Genomic DNA, 17,871 nt, shown 5'->3' with positions numbered 1-17,871 from the left:
TAAGTCAAGCTTCTCGTAGCTCTATCTTACCTGATCAATAAAATAGATTTTTATTCTATTTTGTGTAAAATGCATGTATGCCGCTCCTCCAGTCCTGGGTTTCATTGTTCTCACTCAGCGGTCCCTTTTATATTTATGCTGTTTTAGGATTCATTTTCTATTTTTCCTCTCCTTGTGATTATTACAGCCTGCTGCACAAAGCCAGACAGATAAAGGTAATTTGATCAATAGTGCAAAGCCAAATAGCATTCAATGTCAATACACTAGATGTGTATTCTGTTTTATCCTTTGAGGTGACAGCTCCTACTCTGATCGCGTGGATGTGGTCATGCCCCTCGGCAGCCACAACATTTGAGAGCTTTTTCCAAAGACCAAAGAGACCAAAGCTGCCTATTGATTTGCATGGGACTGCATAAAAAGTCACTGCAAATGTGGGAATAGAAGTCTTTTTCGGAGAAGACCCCGAGACCTGCTCCCCCCCACCCCACCCCACCCTCCGGAGGTTATAAAAGCTTTCTGTCACGGAGGTCCCGGGGTCGGCAGGTGCAAAAAGTTGCTCTTCTGTGTTTAAGCTTGACTCCCCCGAGCACACGGCAGTGAACAGAGGTGAGGGGTCATGCGTTCCATGTTAATGCGATGCCACTCTGGGCGAGGTCAGCTAATGCGCTGATAGTTCCAGTAGAAGTAGACCACTGGCTCTGAGACCATGGTTGAAAGGAGCCTTTGTTCAGTGCGAACAAGGGATTTTCAGCATAATGTGGAGTGTTGTGCCATGACGCAATGTTGTGACACAACTCTGCATTGGTATGCATTGGTACTTTTGGTTCACAACAGTAATAGTTCAAAGAGCACATATGGAATAAAAATGAAGGGTACAAAAAAATCACATTCAACGTTACTGCATGGTAAAGTATTTTTGACCAAAACCCCTTGTGCATTGAATTTCTCCTCCTTTTTCCTAGGTGTCATTAGGACAGCACTGGCCAACATGGACAGAGAGACCAGAGAAATGTACTCTATCATCGTCCAAGCCAAAGACATGGCCGGCTCTGTGGGGGGTCTGTCTGGATCCACCACAGTCAACATTACCCTGACTGACGTCAACGACAATCCACCAAGGTTTCCTCAAAGTGCGTGACCGTTTCCTCGCTCTTTTGAAATGAGTGCTTCAGCCTAAGATGATCACTCTGCTAGCGAGAAGTAAAAAAGCAGATGCAACTGAGTCAGTGCAGCTCAGTCATGGGCGACCGAGCCAGCAACTCCACTCTCGCATGTTAGCAGCTTTAACGTTTTGTATGAAATAATCTTTACAAATGAAAAATCTCTTTCGTGATTTGGTCTCCTGCAGCAACAAAGCTGAAAATTTTAATCTACCATAATCAGATACTGTTCTGTCGGTCACCCCGGTGGTAAAGACTCCCTTGTCTGTATGGGTAATGTAAAGTTTCCAAAGGAAGCACATTTAATACTGCCAAACATGCATATCACCATTTGGCTGAGAAAAATTTAGCTGCATGAGCAAGTTGAGTTCTCTGTGTCGACCATCAAAGACGTGTGAGCCTACCGCCATAGCTGCTAGGGGTAGCGTGACAGCCAAAAGAGAGTAGACATACATTTGGCACAGGATTCAAATCATAAAATACTGCTGTGCATTTTTGGCATTATTCAAATGATGATTTTTTTGGGGTTTTTTGGACTTGTGAGGTCATATTCTTTTTGCAATCAATACAGGCACAACAATAGCACTGATATTCCATTGCTAAAAGAAAATAGATGAAAAGGCAGAAATAGCCATTTACTGCTGCATGTAGAGGGTTGAGGAAAATGAGCTTATTCTCATCCTTTGTACTGTGCTCTTTGTGCCTATGCTTTGAGATGGGTAATTCGAACACATTAGTTCTGAAAGCTTGTGTTCTGTTTCAGAGAACTACCAGCTGTACGTGCCGGAGTCGGCTCAGGTCGGGAAAGCTGTGGGTAAAATCAAAGCCAACGATGATGACCTCGGCGTCAATGCAGAGATGGCATACCGAATCACTAATGAGGACGGGGCAGCCATGTTTTCCATCGCCACCGACAGCGACAAGAGAGAGGGGATCATCTCTCTCGGAAAGGTCTGTAAAAGTGTTCTGCCGCCCACCTAAAATAAAACAAACCGTAAGCGCACCAGAATGACTGCAGGCAGATTCGAGGTCCTGCAGTCAAGCGGACGCGTGATGTTCAGTCAGCCGGATCCCCCACTCTGACAGAGAAAGACTGAAACATCGTCTCTTCTCTGCAGTTGAAGGTCGTTTTTTGCTATCTGTGGTTCTTGCAGCCTCTGGATTATGAGAAGAAGAAAGCCTACTCCCTAAGCATCGAGGGGGAGAACACGCACCTCGACCCCCGGTTCTCCCACCTCGGTCCATTCCGGGACACCACCACCCTCAAGATCATCGTCGGGGACGTGGACGAAGCTCCCGTCTTCACCATGGACTATTACATCATGGATGTGTACGAGAACGCGCTGGCCGGCACCCACGTCGGCATGGTGACGGCACAAGATCCCGACAACGCTAGGGGCAATGTCAGGTGAGAGCCACAGACAACCCACTCGATATTCAAGTACGCCAACAACTGTGACACATGGCTTTTTAATTGCTTATCTTGTATTTGTCCTTAATTTTGCTAAAGTGCAGTTTAGCATCAAACACGCACAGCACATCTTTAGAAAGGTGACACAGTCAATCCCTTTGAATGCCTTGACAGACATTTAGAGCGATAGTTCTCGATCCACCTCCTGAGGGGCACACGCAGTGCAGTTTAGTGTTTTCCCTGCTGTTACACTCTATGTTCAAATTACCACCTCATTACCAAGCCCTTCATGAACCGAATCAGGTGCTGCCGTCACGCACACCAAGGTAGACTTACAGCACAATGCTCGAAGCATTAATCAGGGAATGGGTTTCAGCTAATTTATGGGTTGAAAAAGAAGAAAAATGAAAAGGAAGGAACTGATGAAAAGAGGCCTGTCATGTGGATCTCATTTCAGTGCATTAGCCTGGCTTACATTTTCTTTTACCGCACGTCTTTAAACTATTTAAATAGCGCACTCAAGGTCTCCTCCATCTTTTACTACAAAATGCCTTTACTCCAAAATGAATTGTTACATTTACTCACTTTCAAAAAAAAAAAAGGTGCTCGAATAAGTTGTTTATGCATACCCCCTTTTTGCGTGTCAGAGTTATGATCCACCCAGTCCAAGCTATTCTCTCCTCTAATTCCAGGTATTCCATTGACAGCAGCGCAAATGGAGAAGGGCTTTTCAGTATCAATGCCAACAGCGGGCTCATCACAACTACCGCCAGCCTGGACCGGGAGTTGGTGCCCTGGTATAACATCACCGTTAAGGCTTCAGAGGTTGGTAAGTAACACTCTACCCAGGATTCCATGCCAATCAGTCATGTATGTCGGATTGTGAATAAAAGCTGCACATGAGAAAAAAATCTTACCAATGTCAATCTGATATTTGAAGCGAGCATTCATCTCCAGGCAAATTCAGTTAGAATCACAGTTATTGACTAAAGCAAATGACTGTTTGAAGGAGTGATGCATTATGGGATTGATGTTGTGGCGGTAGGTAATGTGGCAGCGTAATCGAGGTGGACAGGGCAAATTGATTTTCTCTTGCCATTTTGTGTGTGTGTTGTTGTTTTTTTTCAACCGGTGCTTGTCTAAGCAATTACCCTTCTCTTTATCCCATTTTGCGTAAAGGTGTTTGGCTAATGAGTTGAAGGGGCGCATTGATAGCACCAGCTAACACAGTGCCGTGATCAATCACCTTTAGCAATCTGCATATGTTTAGAGATCAGTATCGACAGTCTCATAGTTTTCATTGATATTCATCTCTTTTTTTTTCAGAATCAGTTATCGGCTCTTCAGAAATCAGCTCGATGGAGATAGAATTTAGGATGGAAAATGCTAAGCCGTTCAGGTTTACCTGAATGTGTTCATAGAGAGAGCGCTTTGATGAAATATTCATGGAATTTACATTCAAATAGCACTGTGAATCTCTGCTTTTCCACCCTGCTCTAAACCAGTGCTTTCTATTTTTTGTAGACTTAAGCCGCTGAATTCATATGTAAAGCCCCAGGGGCCGGCGTCAGCTGGGTCCGGCAGCATTTCAGGCTAAGAGAGACTCACACATGGGTTGCACCGTGCCCTCACAGCAATGCACAGTGATAACTGCCTCAGATCCAGAATTGTTTAAATTAGTAAAGGTTAAGATTACCATCAGAGGCTGTCAAAACACTGTTTAAAGTTGAACTCTGGGGTTAAATTTCATCTATAAGGTGTAATGGAATTTAGTTAGATTAAAAATTGATTTATGGTCTAAATACTAAAATTCACACAGTCATTAGTACATTTGTTCGGAATGTCAGCATTTGACCTTTTCTGCTGAGGGCGATGTTTCTCAGCGCTTTTGTCATGCTGTGCTAAGGACTTTTTGTTCGGCCCAAAACTTAATGGACTCCACCCAAAAATATTCCTCCTGCACCATTTGTGTGTACATTGAATTGGCTTTCCATGGAAATATTGTATAAAGGGTGTGTCCTTTCGCAGTAGGAATGTAGAGGAAGACTGCTGTCAACAGATTATTATAGTTGATGCTAGAGAGCGTCTTTAATGTTTCAAAACTTTATCAATGTGTAAATCAACCAGACATTCACTAATTCCTCACTACTACACATATCTTTCGGTTCCTGTGTACAATGTCCACGTTCCCCAAAACTGTTGAACAGAAATTATTAAAAACTTTGTTTGAAACGATCATTCTAATAATCCAAAAAATGCATTGTTGAACCCCAATACATTAGTACCTTTCATGCCTGCAGACTTCTAGAACATTTACCTCCAGATTTTAGGTTCTCTGACATAGTTTTATATATGTGTCTTGTTTGTGTATTTTTCAGAGAATCCCAACCTTGAGAGCTCTGTCCTAGTCACGGTCCAAGTCTTGGATGTCAATGACAACACGCCCTATATTCCCACTGACAATGACATCATTGTATGCGAGAGTTCGAAGGCTGGCCAGGTTAGCGATCTTTCCACAGTCGCTCTTTTTTTTAATAAAGTCTTTTCTTTTTAATGCATCTCACCTAGGCCTATTACATTTCCCACTGTCACACACTGAGGTTTCATCTAGCCTCTGAGCAACTGGGAACTTCGTCTGTCCGATCTCGTTCCAAGTTTTCTTTTCTTTTTTTTTTTGTTCCATTTTTCTTCTCTGACAGTTCCTTTCTTCTACCTCTCACTATCTCAGTATTCACTGCACCTCAAACACTCTACCTGTCTACTGTTTAATTCTGTTTCCCCAGGCTTCCTGCTGCACACACACACACACACACACACATACTCCCTTTATGATATGTTTGACACCATCAGGGTCGGCTTTATCTGTGGTTCTGCAGGCCTCCGTGCCTCTTGAACCCATAAATTATTCAGCATAAACGGATGTCTTCTGGAGGAGATAGTGGCCCACGTCAGGGCCCGCTGGTGCCAGGCTTGTGGCAAATGTTAATCATAGGCCCCTTCCACTCGGCCCCATGCGTGACGGAGCGCGGCTGTTCCGGTCTCACGTTGCACTGCCCCCCCGAGTTCTTGGCCGCCGTCGTTTCTCCCTCGAATGGAGATGGCTAAACACAGAAGATAAGCCAAACACAGGCTGGACAATGCATGTCTGGATCCTGGAGGAATCTCTCTGCTCTGCAGCGAGAATGCCCAGCAGGTTTATAACCAGGTCAGACTTCCACAGGGAGAATCATTCACCTGTTTCTCCTACAGATAAAAAAGAGTCTGTAATTATGGGATATAAAGCATTGCTTTGTTTAGCACGCTTTTTTTTTTTTTAGGGCACATAGCAACAATTTTAAATAAATGTATTCCGCTCCAATTCAAAACACTTGGGAAATTCTCTTTTATTTTGACTCCCTTACTCCACACTGTGACAGCGCAAGATGACAAGAGAAACAAGGATATCGGTGGGCCAGGTAGCTGTGACAGTAGCAGTCGACAAGACAGGAGAGTCTGCCACATTCTGGGTCCCACGTCAGAAGTGCGAAGAGCACCGCGGCACAGCCCGCAAGGGCATCTAAGCGGGCCCAGCTCCGGCATGAGCCCAAGCCATGCCTCCTTCCCTCTTCCTGGGAATCTTCCCGCATGGACAGGTGAAGAGCTTCTATAATTGCCCCCATCCTGGGCATGAGGCTCTTCCCCACGCGCTGCTGATCCGTTAGCAGTAGCCAATTAGGTTAACAAGCTGACAAAGCGTCACGGCCACTCCAGGGCAGCGTGTGTCTGCCTCCTGGGCTGCGGGAGTCCTGCTGTAGCCGACTGCTGCGTGCATGCACCGTGGAGGCAGCAGTCAGGAGCGCACGCCCTTCCGACATCAGGGCAAAGAGCGGAGCGGGTCATGCAATAAGGAGACTACGGGATTAGAAAGAGGGATAGAGTGGGAAAATGTATAATAGAATTCTGCTTCTTCTTTATCTCATGTTTGCTCGTGTGCTGCCCATCTATCTATCTATCTGTTTCTCATTGTGCAGGTCATACAGACCATCAGGGCTACAGACAAGGACAATTTTGCCAATGGACGCTTCTCCTTTGCCTTGCCGGCCAACATGCCAGCCAACCATAATTTCACACTGAAGGACAACGAAGGTACAATTGGATGTTTTGCGTGTTACTCTGAGGGACAGCGTGACCACTATATATGTATAAAACCAAATAGATTCTGTTTGCAGAAATCAGCTGTTACTGGCATTACAAACCCAAGGGATTACAGCTTTTTGCAGTCCATTTTTCATGCCTGTGTGATCACCTGGCACATTTGATGTATGGGTTAATAATGTTTGCAACAAAATGCAGGCCTAACTTCATCTCGCAGTCATTTTATTATATTTTGAACAAATTATGCATAAATGCTGCATAAAGTAAATTTTCCTTTTTCTGATTGAGCAAGAAATATTCTTAAACAATCAAGAAAAGAAAAGTTCCTTTTAAATGATATCTGCATTATCGTTAGCAAAGCAAAAATTGGCAGTCCATATGTCGTGATATTCTCAGTGGTACCCCATAAGGTCTACAAGAGCTCTTCACTCATGCCCTGATAATGGAAATTGCCTTGTGAGAACTGATACCATGATGTTTGCTCCAAGCAAACTGCCAGTGCCTCAAGACAAACATTTTTAGCATTGCATGTTGTCACACAGATCTTGTTCGTTTTCTACCTCCTCCCTCCCAGCCGCACTTGTCTAATATCAGAGAGAGGCCAGCGTTGCAGTTGCCCAGGAAACCAGGTCTGTGTCTGTATTCGCTCAAGGCTGTCTGCTGGAGATGGTCAGGCCATAATGATTCATCTCCCACAAAACAGGCAGCTGCTTTGGAAGATGTCAGGGCTCGAGGTCGACTGGCTTAGTGGCACAATCACGGAGGTTAGAAACAGATGCTGGGAGACCCTGAGAGCTCGGAGCTCTGTTGGCGGAGCTGTAGGGCTCCGTATAAACAATGTCTCCATGGATGGGTCATTATGGAGGAGTTTACATGCTGCGGGGGGTGGGAAGAGGAGGGGCTGTCAGTCTCTCAGATCCAGCTTGTGTGGCCTGACCCGATTGGCCACACAGGGTGGCTCTGATTGGCCAGGACTTTGCTGTCATTGGGCGAATGGGTAGAAGGGTAAGCTCTGTTGCGTTCAGTTTCCAAAGGCGTCCTCCTTGGCGCTCACGCCACTGCAGTGAATGGAACTGCTCGTGGGCACAAGGCAAGGGAGATTGTGGAACAAATTGGATTGTAGTTCCCCCTAGAAGAATTCAAAGGAAGGGCTTGAGCATGTTTGAATACGTGCTTGCTTACGTGCTGTGGCATAAATGTTGTTCAAAAGTTGGATAGTCTACATTAGTCAAGTTTGAACTGGACTAAACCAGAAATATTGTACCGTTCAGAGGCCTCAAATGTTGTATGGGCTTTTTTATGTAGAATGTTCCTTCCAAGCCACCAAACTTTGTGGTACTTTTTCTGCTCTGGGTAGCTTAAGCTTCGTCTGTTGTGTTGACTTCCCCCTTTTAACTCTTACATTAGCCTAAGTGTTGTCAGGACCAGAACTATGGATACAGGCTCTTTGCCGGGCCACACACTGCACAGCAAAGTTTAATAGCATCTGCAGTTTATGCATGCTTGGTTCCCATGGTGATTTCAGGAAATGTGTTTATGATTTACTGTCATCTCAATGAAAGACCTGCTGTGAGCGTTGCATCGTTGGAGTAATTAACAAAATGTGCTTATTTTCAGGAGATGCACACTGTTTATGCACATCAGAATAAGGACGTGTGTGTGTTGTGTATGTGTGTGTGTGCGTGTGTGCAGGTACACTGCAGATTGCCTGCAGGCAGATAAAAGTGAGCTATTTGTTTACACTTTACTTGTGATGAGCATTTTCTTTACTTGTAAAGAGAAATTTAAAACCCAACTGCATTTCACCATAAACTCTATGAGCGTGAACTTGATGCCTTCAGATCCGACCATACCAGCAATATTCTTATACATTCCCCCAACTGGTACTATATCCTTGAATTCGATTACATGGTAGCTTGCGATGTGGCTTAGGGACTGTGGAAGGAAGTCGTGGATGATAACGACGGTGATGATGCGGAGGCCTCCCCTGGGGTGTGTGTGTGTGTGTGCATGTGTGTGTGTGTGCACCTGTGTATGTGCACACAGCAGTTGACAGGCAGAAGGAGGCAGGGACAGCTCTGTAGTGATGCGCCCCTCCCTCCCTGCCGGTCTCCCTCTCTGCCCCAGGGCTTGGGCACGTGCTGTGCTTTCCTGCTCCATGGAGACCGAAATCTGCATAGCGAAGGAGCCGATTGTGCTTGTGCATACACTACAGGGCTCTGCAGGTAGAGAGGGAGAGAGAAAGAGAGAGAGGGAGTGAGACACAGAGAAAGAAAGAGAGAATTAAAAAACAAGATTTGCACAACATCGTGCAGAACGGGATAAGTTGGGGGCATGGGGAGGTAATAAAGCATGACATTCCTGCCTCTGCATGAGATGATGGCCGGCCGCTTGCCTAACACTGGGTTATGTCTTCTGCTTCAAAGAAACAACAAATGACTGGTGAATCAAGTACCCGCGTCAAAACTACATGAATCCGGATGGGCCCGTGCGACTCCTGAAATAGAGCCTGATCCTTTAGAGCCATGCTGCTACAAACAAAGTCGTAAAACATGGTTTCCCCGAGCCTCGACGCGAGAGTGCACACTCTGCATTTCAGTCGACTGGCTGTAGCATTCGACACCGCTCCCAGTATTCCCACAAGTGAACTTGGCCAGGCCGAGGTGCGCGGATCCCTGCCGAGCAAATCCCGGGACAAGCCCTGGGTGGGAGTAACTTTGCCATCTGCTCTCTGTCCTCCTCTCTCTCAGACAGCAGCGCCAGCATCGTGGCACGCCGCTGGGGCTTCAGCCAGGCCGAGCAGGAGCTCCATCGGCTAGCCGTGGTGGTGCGGGACGGGGGCGAGCCACAGCTGAGCAGCACCAGCACCCTAACACTGCGCGTGTGCCCATGCCAGCGAGGCCTGCGAGCACCCACCTGCCAGGCCCAGGCCTTCCTCTCCTCGGCTGGCCTCAGCACAGGAGCCCTCATCGCCATCCTGCTCTGCATCCTCATCCTCTTGGGTAAGAGGGCGGCGGTGGGGGGGGGGGGTATTGTGTATGATCCCAAAAAATGGGGACATTTAACATTTGATAAAATGTTAAAAGTTATTAACATCTCATTTATCCATGCTGTAATGTGAACCCAGCAATTTTTCAGCCAATCCAAGGTTTCCAGTGTTCTGTGTGATTATGAATTCTTATGGCATTTGCATCACGCCCAGTTCTGTTCACTGCAGTTTAATGTGATCTCCTGTGATGTGCTGCCATCCGAGAAGAAATGAGTAAAGAAGGAGAGAGGGATGTAAGGGAGCCTTCACCTTATTGATCCTCCACCAGTTCTCAGAGTCCTGATTAGGTGCAGCTGTGCCTCCGTTTTGCCAGGCATTTGTGTAGGGTTCCTCCAGTCTTTTATCTGTTTGTATGCTTTGACGCTGTCCACGTTGGTGGTACTGACTCTATCTGTGGACCTGACGACCGAGAAGTGTGACATTCCAGCATCATGCCTTGTTCTACCACACTGAATAGACCCTGTTAGGTCTTCTTCAAGGCAAGCCTTAAGGATGGATTGAGTTGGGGTGTGCAGGGAGAACATAAAAAACTCATGCCAAAGGGCCTCAGAGTTTACACTGATAACCATTGCCTCAAGTTTTGCCTTAAGGTGCTTAGAAGTTGGGGGGGGGGGGGGGGGGGGGGGGTTTGCCTTTGAGAGTGTCAAAATACCGTATAAAGTATATGTCTTCCAGGCAGTGTAAAAATTTGTTAAAACTGCAGATGACATGGTTTCTTGTGATAGGTAAAAGTAAGGGAATATGAAATGTGAGAACCTTATTTTCAGCATCATGGGGTCTATATGATCCTTACTGACATGCTCATGAAGGAGATGGCTTGTATATACTGTCCTTAGAGCTGTTCCTCATCTCGTACTACACCTAAAGTTATGCTGTTAGAAAGCTCAGTGGGGGATAAGGTCCCACCCCGCAGCATGTCTTCTCAGCATGTCTAACACAGCCAAATATAGAAGCCTCTCCAGAGAGAATCCTGCCTTTCCAAACAGGTTTGGTCTTTCCAGAAAGCATTGTGGTTTTACACAACAGGTACAGAAGTGTAAATGATACACCTACCAGAATACTGTGCAAATGCTCTTGGAAATGGGCTTGTCCTTTTGGGTCAGAACCAAATTGGGATACAATTAGTCCAGATAGAAGGTTTGTATGTTTGTGATAGGTCCACTTTTCTCCCAAGCACCGCTGCCAGTGAAGAACATAAGACAAAGCGTATGAACAGCACAGCTCCAGAGCAAGAGACACAATGTGACTTGGCACCAGTCTCGGTGCTATAGGGAAGAATTAATAATTCACTGTTTGCTTCTGAATAGCCCATCAGCCACTTTTAAGATTAATGGGGAGACACAGTATAATTGATTTTACATCAACAGATGAGCAATTATGCAATCATTTCTACAGACAAGCCTTTGCCTCAAGTGTCTTCTAATGTCAAAGGCTAATTGTAGCCCCTTGCATTGTAAACATCTGCATGCTGGCATACAACATTGCCATAACTGTGTACAATAGTAATAATAAGTACTTTAACCAGAAATTCTAATGTGGCTAACAGCAATGATTGCATAACAGAGGTCTTACTGCTCCTTGGGTTGGGCTAATGCTGTTTTAATGATGTGGCTTGTCTCTTGGCAGCTATCGTGGTCCTGTTTGTAACCCTGCGGAGCAAAAAAAGCAAAAAAGAGGCGCTGATCATCTCCGAGGAGGACGTGCGGGAGAACGTAGTGACGTACGACGACGAGGGAGGCGGCGAGGCGGACACCGAGGCCTTCGACATCGCGGCGCTGCGCCACCCGGCAGCCGCCGCCGCCGCGGAGGCCAGGAGGAGGAGGGAGCCGCAGTCCGAGGCTTGGCGGGCGGTGGGCGGGGACAGCCTCAGCCCCTCCATCACACTGCCCATTCAGGACATCCATGAGGTGATCCAGATGAAGGTGGTGGAGGCCGACCAGGACACAAGTGGACCACCGTACGACTCCCTGCAGACGTACGCGTACGAGGGGCAGGGCTCGCCTGCGGGGTCCATCAGCTCACTAGACCTGCCTGGGCCCCGGTTGGAAGCGGACCCTACTGAAGCCACTGACTGGGGCCCTGACGTGCACACACTCGCCAGACTTCTCAAAGAGGGGGTCAGTCAGCACACCTTATAGTGGCAGTGTGTTTATGAGCTCAACATTGTGTCCTCTTTTCCTCATCAATGTTTGGATGGTACAGCACAGAAGGCTTTTTTTCTTCTTTTTTTTGGTCCAAATTTGCTGTGGGATTACTTTGACTATTGTTTTTTGTTTTGTTTTGTTTTGTTTTTTTAAAAATACCTGGGTTCTACTAGTGGGAGAAAGTAAAAGCTGTTTTTCAAAGAAAATGCACAAAACTGAGAAAAACTGAGGACTGACAAAAGAAACTATTTTCCCTGTTGTCTATTTTATTATTTTCTATTGCTTAATAAAGTTCATGATTCCAGAGTAAGTAACTCTATTGTATATTTACGTTTTCTCAGCAGAAGGCAAACGTTGTGAGTTTATCACAGTATCGGTTCGCACTCTGAATATTTTGCAGGTGACTGTGAGTTAAAACTGTACATTTCTTAAGTTTGCAGCCATTGTTTTCTTCACAGTTGCCAATAACTATCCCAAAGTCCCAGGTACACATTTTCTGCATTGCTTTTCCACACGCATTGCACACAGATTGTTTCCAAGGTCAGAGGGCATGCAATTTAACATAAATCATCGTTGTCAAAATCCAGGAAAATAACTTATTATAATTCTCAAGAGCTGGAAGAGTTTTAATTGGATAACAACGGCATTCTGTAAAAGATAATTGGATTCAAATGCTTCAGTGGGCAGCTTTTATTACTTTGCTGGGACTTATAAATCAACTGTGAAAAGTCTGTGTTTGCAGTCTGGTCCTGATCAATTCGCCTGGAGTCCTGCAGCATGGGTACAAAGAAGGCAGAAAGCTGCTTTAATGTTACTGCAGTACTGGAAATGATCATAAACCTTGGATCCTCAACACAAGCAGCTCTGAAAAGAGCTGGCGTGCAGCACGTCATTATTTTTTGGAAGTCTCCAAAAAGAGGGTCGGTATTGTGCTCTATCGGGTCACCTGCGCTTCCCAGTCATCTCCGGGTGGCCATGAAGTTGAATACGCGCTGACGGCTGAAACGTCTATTCAGTTGTGAAAGAGACGGTAAAATCGTATGGGCTTGAATGTCATGCAAGCCTTTTGTTTTTGGAAAGGTGGCAAGGACGCATGCCTTTGTTAGTTGCCAGATCTGCTCCCAGAGCTGTGCGAAGCTGCTTCTTGCAGAGGTAGTCGTGAGTAAATTGACACTCTTAAATTAACACTGTGCCAGAATCACAGTTCTTAGCCTATGAGTCACAACCCCTTTGCTTGTTTGTTTGTTTGTTTGTGTCTGCTTTCTTAATAGCATATATGAACATTATAATTGGCCCAGCTAAGATGAATACGAGAGAGTCTCGGCTCTACATATTACCATAGTGTGATAAGAACTAAGGCTCCCTTTGCTGAATAATTCATCAGCCCGTGGTTGTTTCTGGCTGTGTGGTCAGGCCGCATTAAACCACACCATGCAGCTGCTGTGGCTCCTGTAACGCCACTACTAGAAGGCAGAACAGTGTTTCTAACATGGCCTACACGTGAGGCAGATGGCGAGAAGACTTCTCCCCCCTCGCTAAGGACTATCTCATCTTTAATTGGTATTCAAGAGTCTGACATGTAATTAACAAATGTAATTATTATGATAATAATTACACCTTTGCTCTTCATTTTCACCTCACAGTTTCACTGGCGTACTGACCAAGCCACTCTGTGTGTTTGGTGGCTAATTGCCTGGCGTGGCAGCACTGATAACTCCTCATTACTGAGGGAAAGGAAGTCCTTGGTGAAGAAGGTCAGCCAAAATACGAGCGAGTTGTAAGAGAAAAGTGGGGACTGCTCAGTTCCTTTATTTGTAGACAGATGTTAGCAAATCGTAGCACCCGAAATAAAACATTTGTTCGGTTAAAATGAGCCAAAATGGACCAAAAATGCTGATGAGTAACAGTTACTGGAAGCTAATATACATCAATTCGCATGATAGCCTACACACCTAATATCTGGTTTTCATTATTGCCAACGTTAGCTTTATTGGTTCTATTGCTTTGTTAATTGTGTTTTGGGCTAATGTTGCTGTCAAAGGCTAATAGGCTACTGAACCATATTCGTCTGAATGCTGGCAATACAATGTTGCTGTAGTAGTGTGCGGTAGTTAAGAAGTTCGACATGGCTAACAATTAGTCTGATCTCATTATTCGGATTCCTGGCTAATATCTGTTTTTCATAATTACCCTTACTGGTGTTTTTGTGTTAGCGTCTTTTACTTGCGTGTTAGATTAATGTGACTCACCTCTGTGAGCGGAGGTCTTGTTTTTGATGCTGAAGATGTAAGAAAAGCCTAAATGGGGGGGAAAAAGTCTTAGGAAGAGCTTAATTAGAGCAGTGGACACCGAGGCCTTCAACAGCATTGTATGGCAACAAAAGTTGAATGGAAGTGCATGTGTGATTTAAATAAAAATTCAATAAAAATGAATTGAAAAAATGTCAACATTCCCCCTCCACCCACCAAAAAAAAAAAAACATTTTTGATAAATTCAATGATTTTTTGTTTCTCTATTGATATTTTTTGATGGTTTTCTTGCTTTGTTTCTGAAATATGTCCTAAGATACAGCAAAAAAATAAAACTACCTCCATTAAGCTTTCACTGGATATTAAACAAGATCGAACAGCAGTTTTATTACCATCTGGTAAAAACCTGATAAAGCACACAGGTAATCTTAGAACTTGCCTGGGACAATTGCACTGTTCTGTACTCATTCGAATATTATTGGTAGGGATACATCGCTTTCCAATGCAGCTGAAATCAATTTTAACCACTAAAACATGCAGAAAATGTTTGTTGTTGTTTTTTAGAGAATGCACAGTATAATTGTATATTGCAATAGACTTACATAAAAACATTGAATTTATATTTGCTTATATTTATGGCATTTGGCTGATGCTTTTATCCAGAGTGACTTCCAATTATGCCTGAGTACTCAGGGGTCCAACAGTGGCATCTTGGAGGCGATGGGGCAACTTCTGATTACTAGTCGAGTACTTTAACCTTGAATGATAAAAGAAAGACTTAATGTAGCCTAATGGATGTACAGTTTCTGAGTGCAGCATCACTGTTGGCTGGATATTTTTCGGCTGTGACCCACTGTCAACGCAGAAGTGACATTGACACTCCAGCAATACTGTAGCGCCTCTTGAAGCTGCACGAGCTGTTAATCCCGTATCAATTCTGTGATCAGAAGCTGAATAGGGTAGAGTGGCTGACATCTGATGCCGGCAGCTGGGATACAGTCTGTAACCGGTATGAAATGCACCTGAAAGGTGTTTTCTTAATAAAATGACTGATAAGTGTGTATCAAACAACATACAAATGTAAATTTAGAAACCTTTGAATAGCATTTTTTGTCTGGTATACCCATTAACAGTTTACCTATTCGGTACCTACACTTGCACACAGTCATTATAATGTTCCTGGTTCCACTTGGGTCAGGTGTTGTCAGTTGGAGAATGTAGGCGAGGCATTCTTTTGTCTTTTTGCATGGATGTAGGTGTTCCTCGTGGCTCTGCTGCTCACAACACTGTTTGACATGCACAGTGCTTATAACCCCCACTATTCCTTTCTCTCCCTGCTCGAGGACACCTGAGGGGAATACACTTCAATTTTACCCCGTGTTTCTTACAGCTAAGGGAGGACTATTGTTCATTCATCGCTTCAGCAAATCAAATCTACCCACAGCGGATTTGATCCAGAGAGTTGGAATCCTCTCCCCTTGCCAGCTTAATGGCCATGATGGAGAATTGGATGTTTTTGTTTATGGGGAAGGGAAAGCCATTTTGTTAACGACGATGGCTGGTACTGATGGCGATGATCTATTCTGATGATTAGTGTCTTTCCTGAAATGGGCTCTACGTGCGCATTCAGCCCACTGCGAATCACGTGCAGCACATCAGAGGCCCAAATCATCAAACTGACATATCAAATCATCATTATTGTGCATCCAGCTATGAAAAAAGCTTCTAAAAGTATGGATTTACAATTATTCACACCACTTGAAGCCAAAGACAAGTGCAGTTACAGCTTTTTCCCCCATTTGTCTCACGATTTAAGACCAAAACATCATGTTATGGTAAGGCCAGTGAGTTTATGTCAGTGTTATGTCAAATGTTATCATATTCTCATGTACTTGGCTAAATTTAACGACTCCTCATTGATCATATAGGCCACTTACCACTTACATATATGATTGGCAAATCAATGGAATTTGTTAAGGTGGGGGAATTTGTTAAGGTGGGGGTGTGGGGGTGGAGACAGATGCCTTTGTGGTGGCTGTGTACTCTCGGTTGTCAAGTGCAAGAACAAATCCTCACAGAGAGCGAGTTGTCACAGAGCGATCTTGACTCCCAGCAGAATAAAAAGACAATGCAGCACTATTCAGACCTGTTCAACAATCACACCTAATCAGCAGGGAGTCTTTATCCTGTGAATGCTCTGCCTTTTTGAAGCATACCGTAATTAAATGCCACATTTTATTCCTGTTTCTGACTTAATTTAGAAGGAGGCGCAATGCAATTAGCAATCGACAACGGCACGAATGCAGCTATCAGCGTGAGATTTAAATTGGTCAATAAAGCGTCTCCCAAATGGCACTAACAAGAGCGCACTCATTCATGAATTACAGTACGCTAAGGATAAATGCACGTTTGGCGGCTAAATCTGGCACTGTAGATGGGATTACCACATCCTCTTTCACAGTAATTTACCCGTTCATGTGATGACAGGAAAATGTGGCTGTTTCTTCTCTGTTTGCTGACTATCTTTTACACTGTGATCTTGATATGAAATGAGTGGAGATCTGTTTGGGACACGTTTCAGTGTGCCGAATTGGCATGGCACTATTCTCACTTCAACAAAGGTGTCGTCTCAGATCTGCCAAGCATATTTTCCTTCTCTTTGCTCTTCGAAAAACGAGCCCTGAAGAATGACCAGACTTCCTCTGGTGGTACGTGTGTTATTTCAAAAACAAACAAACAAATAAATAAATAATGCAGCACCGGCATCGTGACATATGACCATATGTTGACATTCGCACAATGAGCCCAACCAACCCTGCATCTGTGAATACAGAACACACAGAGGCAGCAAGGCACCGGTTTGAGAGCGCTCACTGTTCAGTTCAGTGGAAAGGAGAGACTAGTATCTGAATACTTCTGTAAGGACTGGACTTTTTGTTGTTAATTAACTATGTGAAGTTCATATATGTGCTCCTGACATCTGCTCTCCACGAAGTGGAATGAAATGCTTTGCGGGCTTTTGTGTTGTTGGTCTTCACTGATGGAGTTTACCTGTCTCTTATTAAACACGATTTGAATGGCACAGTTCACAAAAGCAGAGAATCGTTGCATTAACGGTTGGACATACACGCCTAATTTGAGCTTTGCCAGATTCATATGAATCTTTTATTTATTTACATTCTTTCTTTGCCCGTCGATCATAAATGGCGATGTTCAGTAGTTTCTGCCTAGCTAATGAATCTTTGTGGCTTTGCTTTGTGGGAACAGCTAGCACTCTCACCTCAATCCTTTCATGCTGACCCTTGCAGGGATTATTCAGCAAAACTGAAGGCTACAAAATCCAAGTTTCTGCAGCAGAATATAATGGGAGCCCAGCAATAATGAGCAAGACTTGAGGCAGAAGTGTGTGGCAGACCGCATGAATACATCGAATCAGTGGCTAAAAAAAAAAGTATCAGTATGCTTCTCACTCAAGTAATCCTTTAATTATACACCAAGGCATCGTGAGGCATGATCTCGGGGAGAGAAAAATCCTATATGTACAGAAGCATACAGACACTAAGATTCACTCAAGGCAAAACAGCCAAGGGAACTGTGAATAAGAAAACAACCAATCTGTTTGCACCGCCACAGTGTGTGTGTGTGTGTGTGTGTGTGTGTGTGTGTGTGTGTGTGTGTGTGTGTGAGAGAGAGAGAGAGACAGACAGAGCGCTACTCACCCCTG

At 44.6% G+C, this 17,871-nt stretch overlaps 1 protein-coding gene across 1 annotated transcript; it reads left to right on the top strand.

Moving 5' to 3' along the window:
• The first annotated feature begins 811 nt into the window (after window positions 1–811).
• Window positions 812–12,393, top strand: LOC113571986 (cadherin-18-like). The gene is made up of 9 exons (XM_027001227.2): window positions 812–872; window positions 963–1,130; window positions 1,924–2,111; window positions 2,315–2,568; window positions 3,264–3,400; window positions 4,950–5,071; window positions 6,582–6,696; window positions 9,456–9,707; window positions 11,381–12,393. Exons 1-9 carry the CDS (start codon window positions 866–868, stop codon window positions 11,890–11,892), a joined length of 1,755 nt encoding a protein of 584 aa, XP_026857028.2. The 5' UTR covers window positions 812–865; the 3' UTR covers window positions 11,893–12,393.
• Window positions 12,394–17,871: the final 5,478 nt, after the last annotated feature.

This window comes from Electrophorus electricus, chromosome 7 (assembly GCF_013358815.1).
Source record: "Electrophorus electricus isolate fEleEle1 chromosome 7, fEleEle1.pri, whole genome shotgun sequence".
NCBI lineage: Eukaryota > Metazoa > Chordata > Actinopteri > Gymnotiformes > Gymnotidae > Electrophorus > Electrophorus electricus.
Note: the sequence above shows the minus strand (reverse complement) of the source record. Positions and strands in the feature narration are given on the sequence as shown.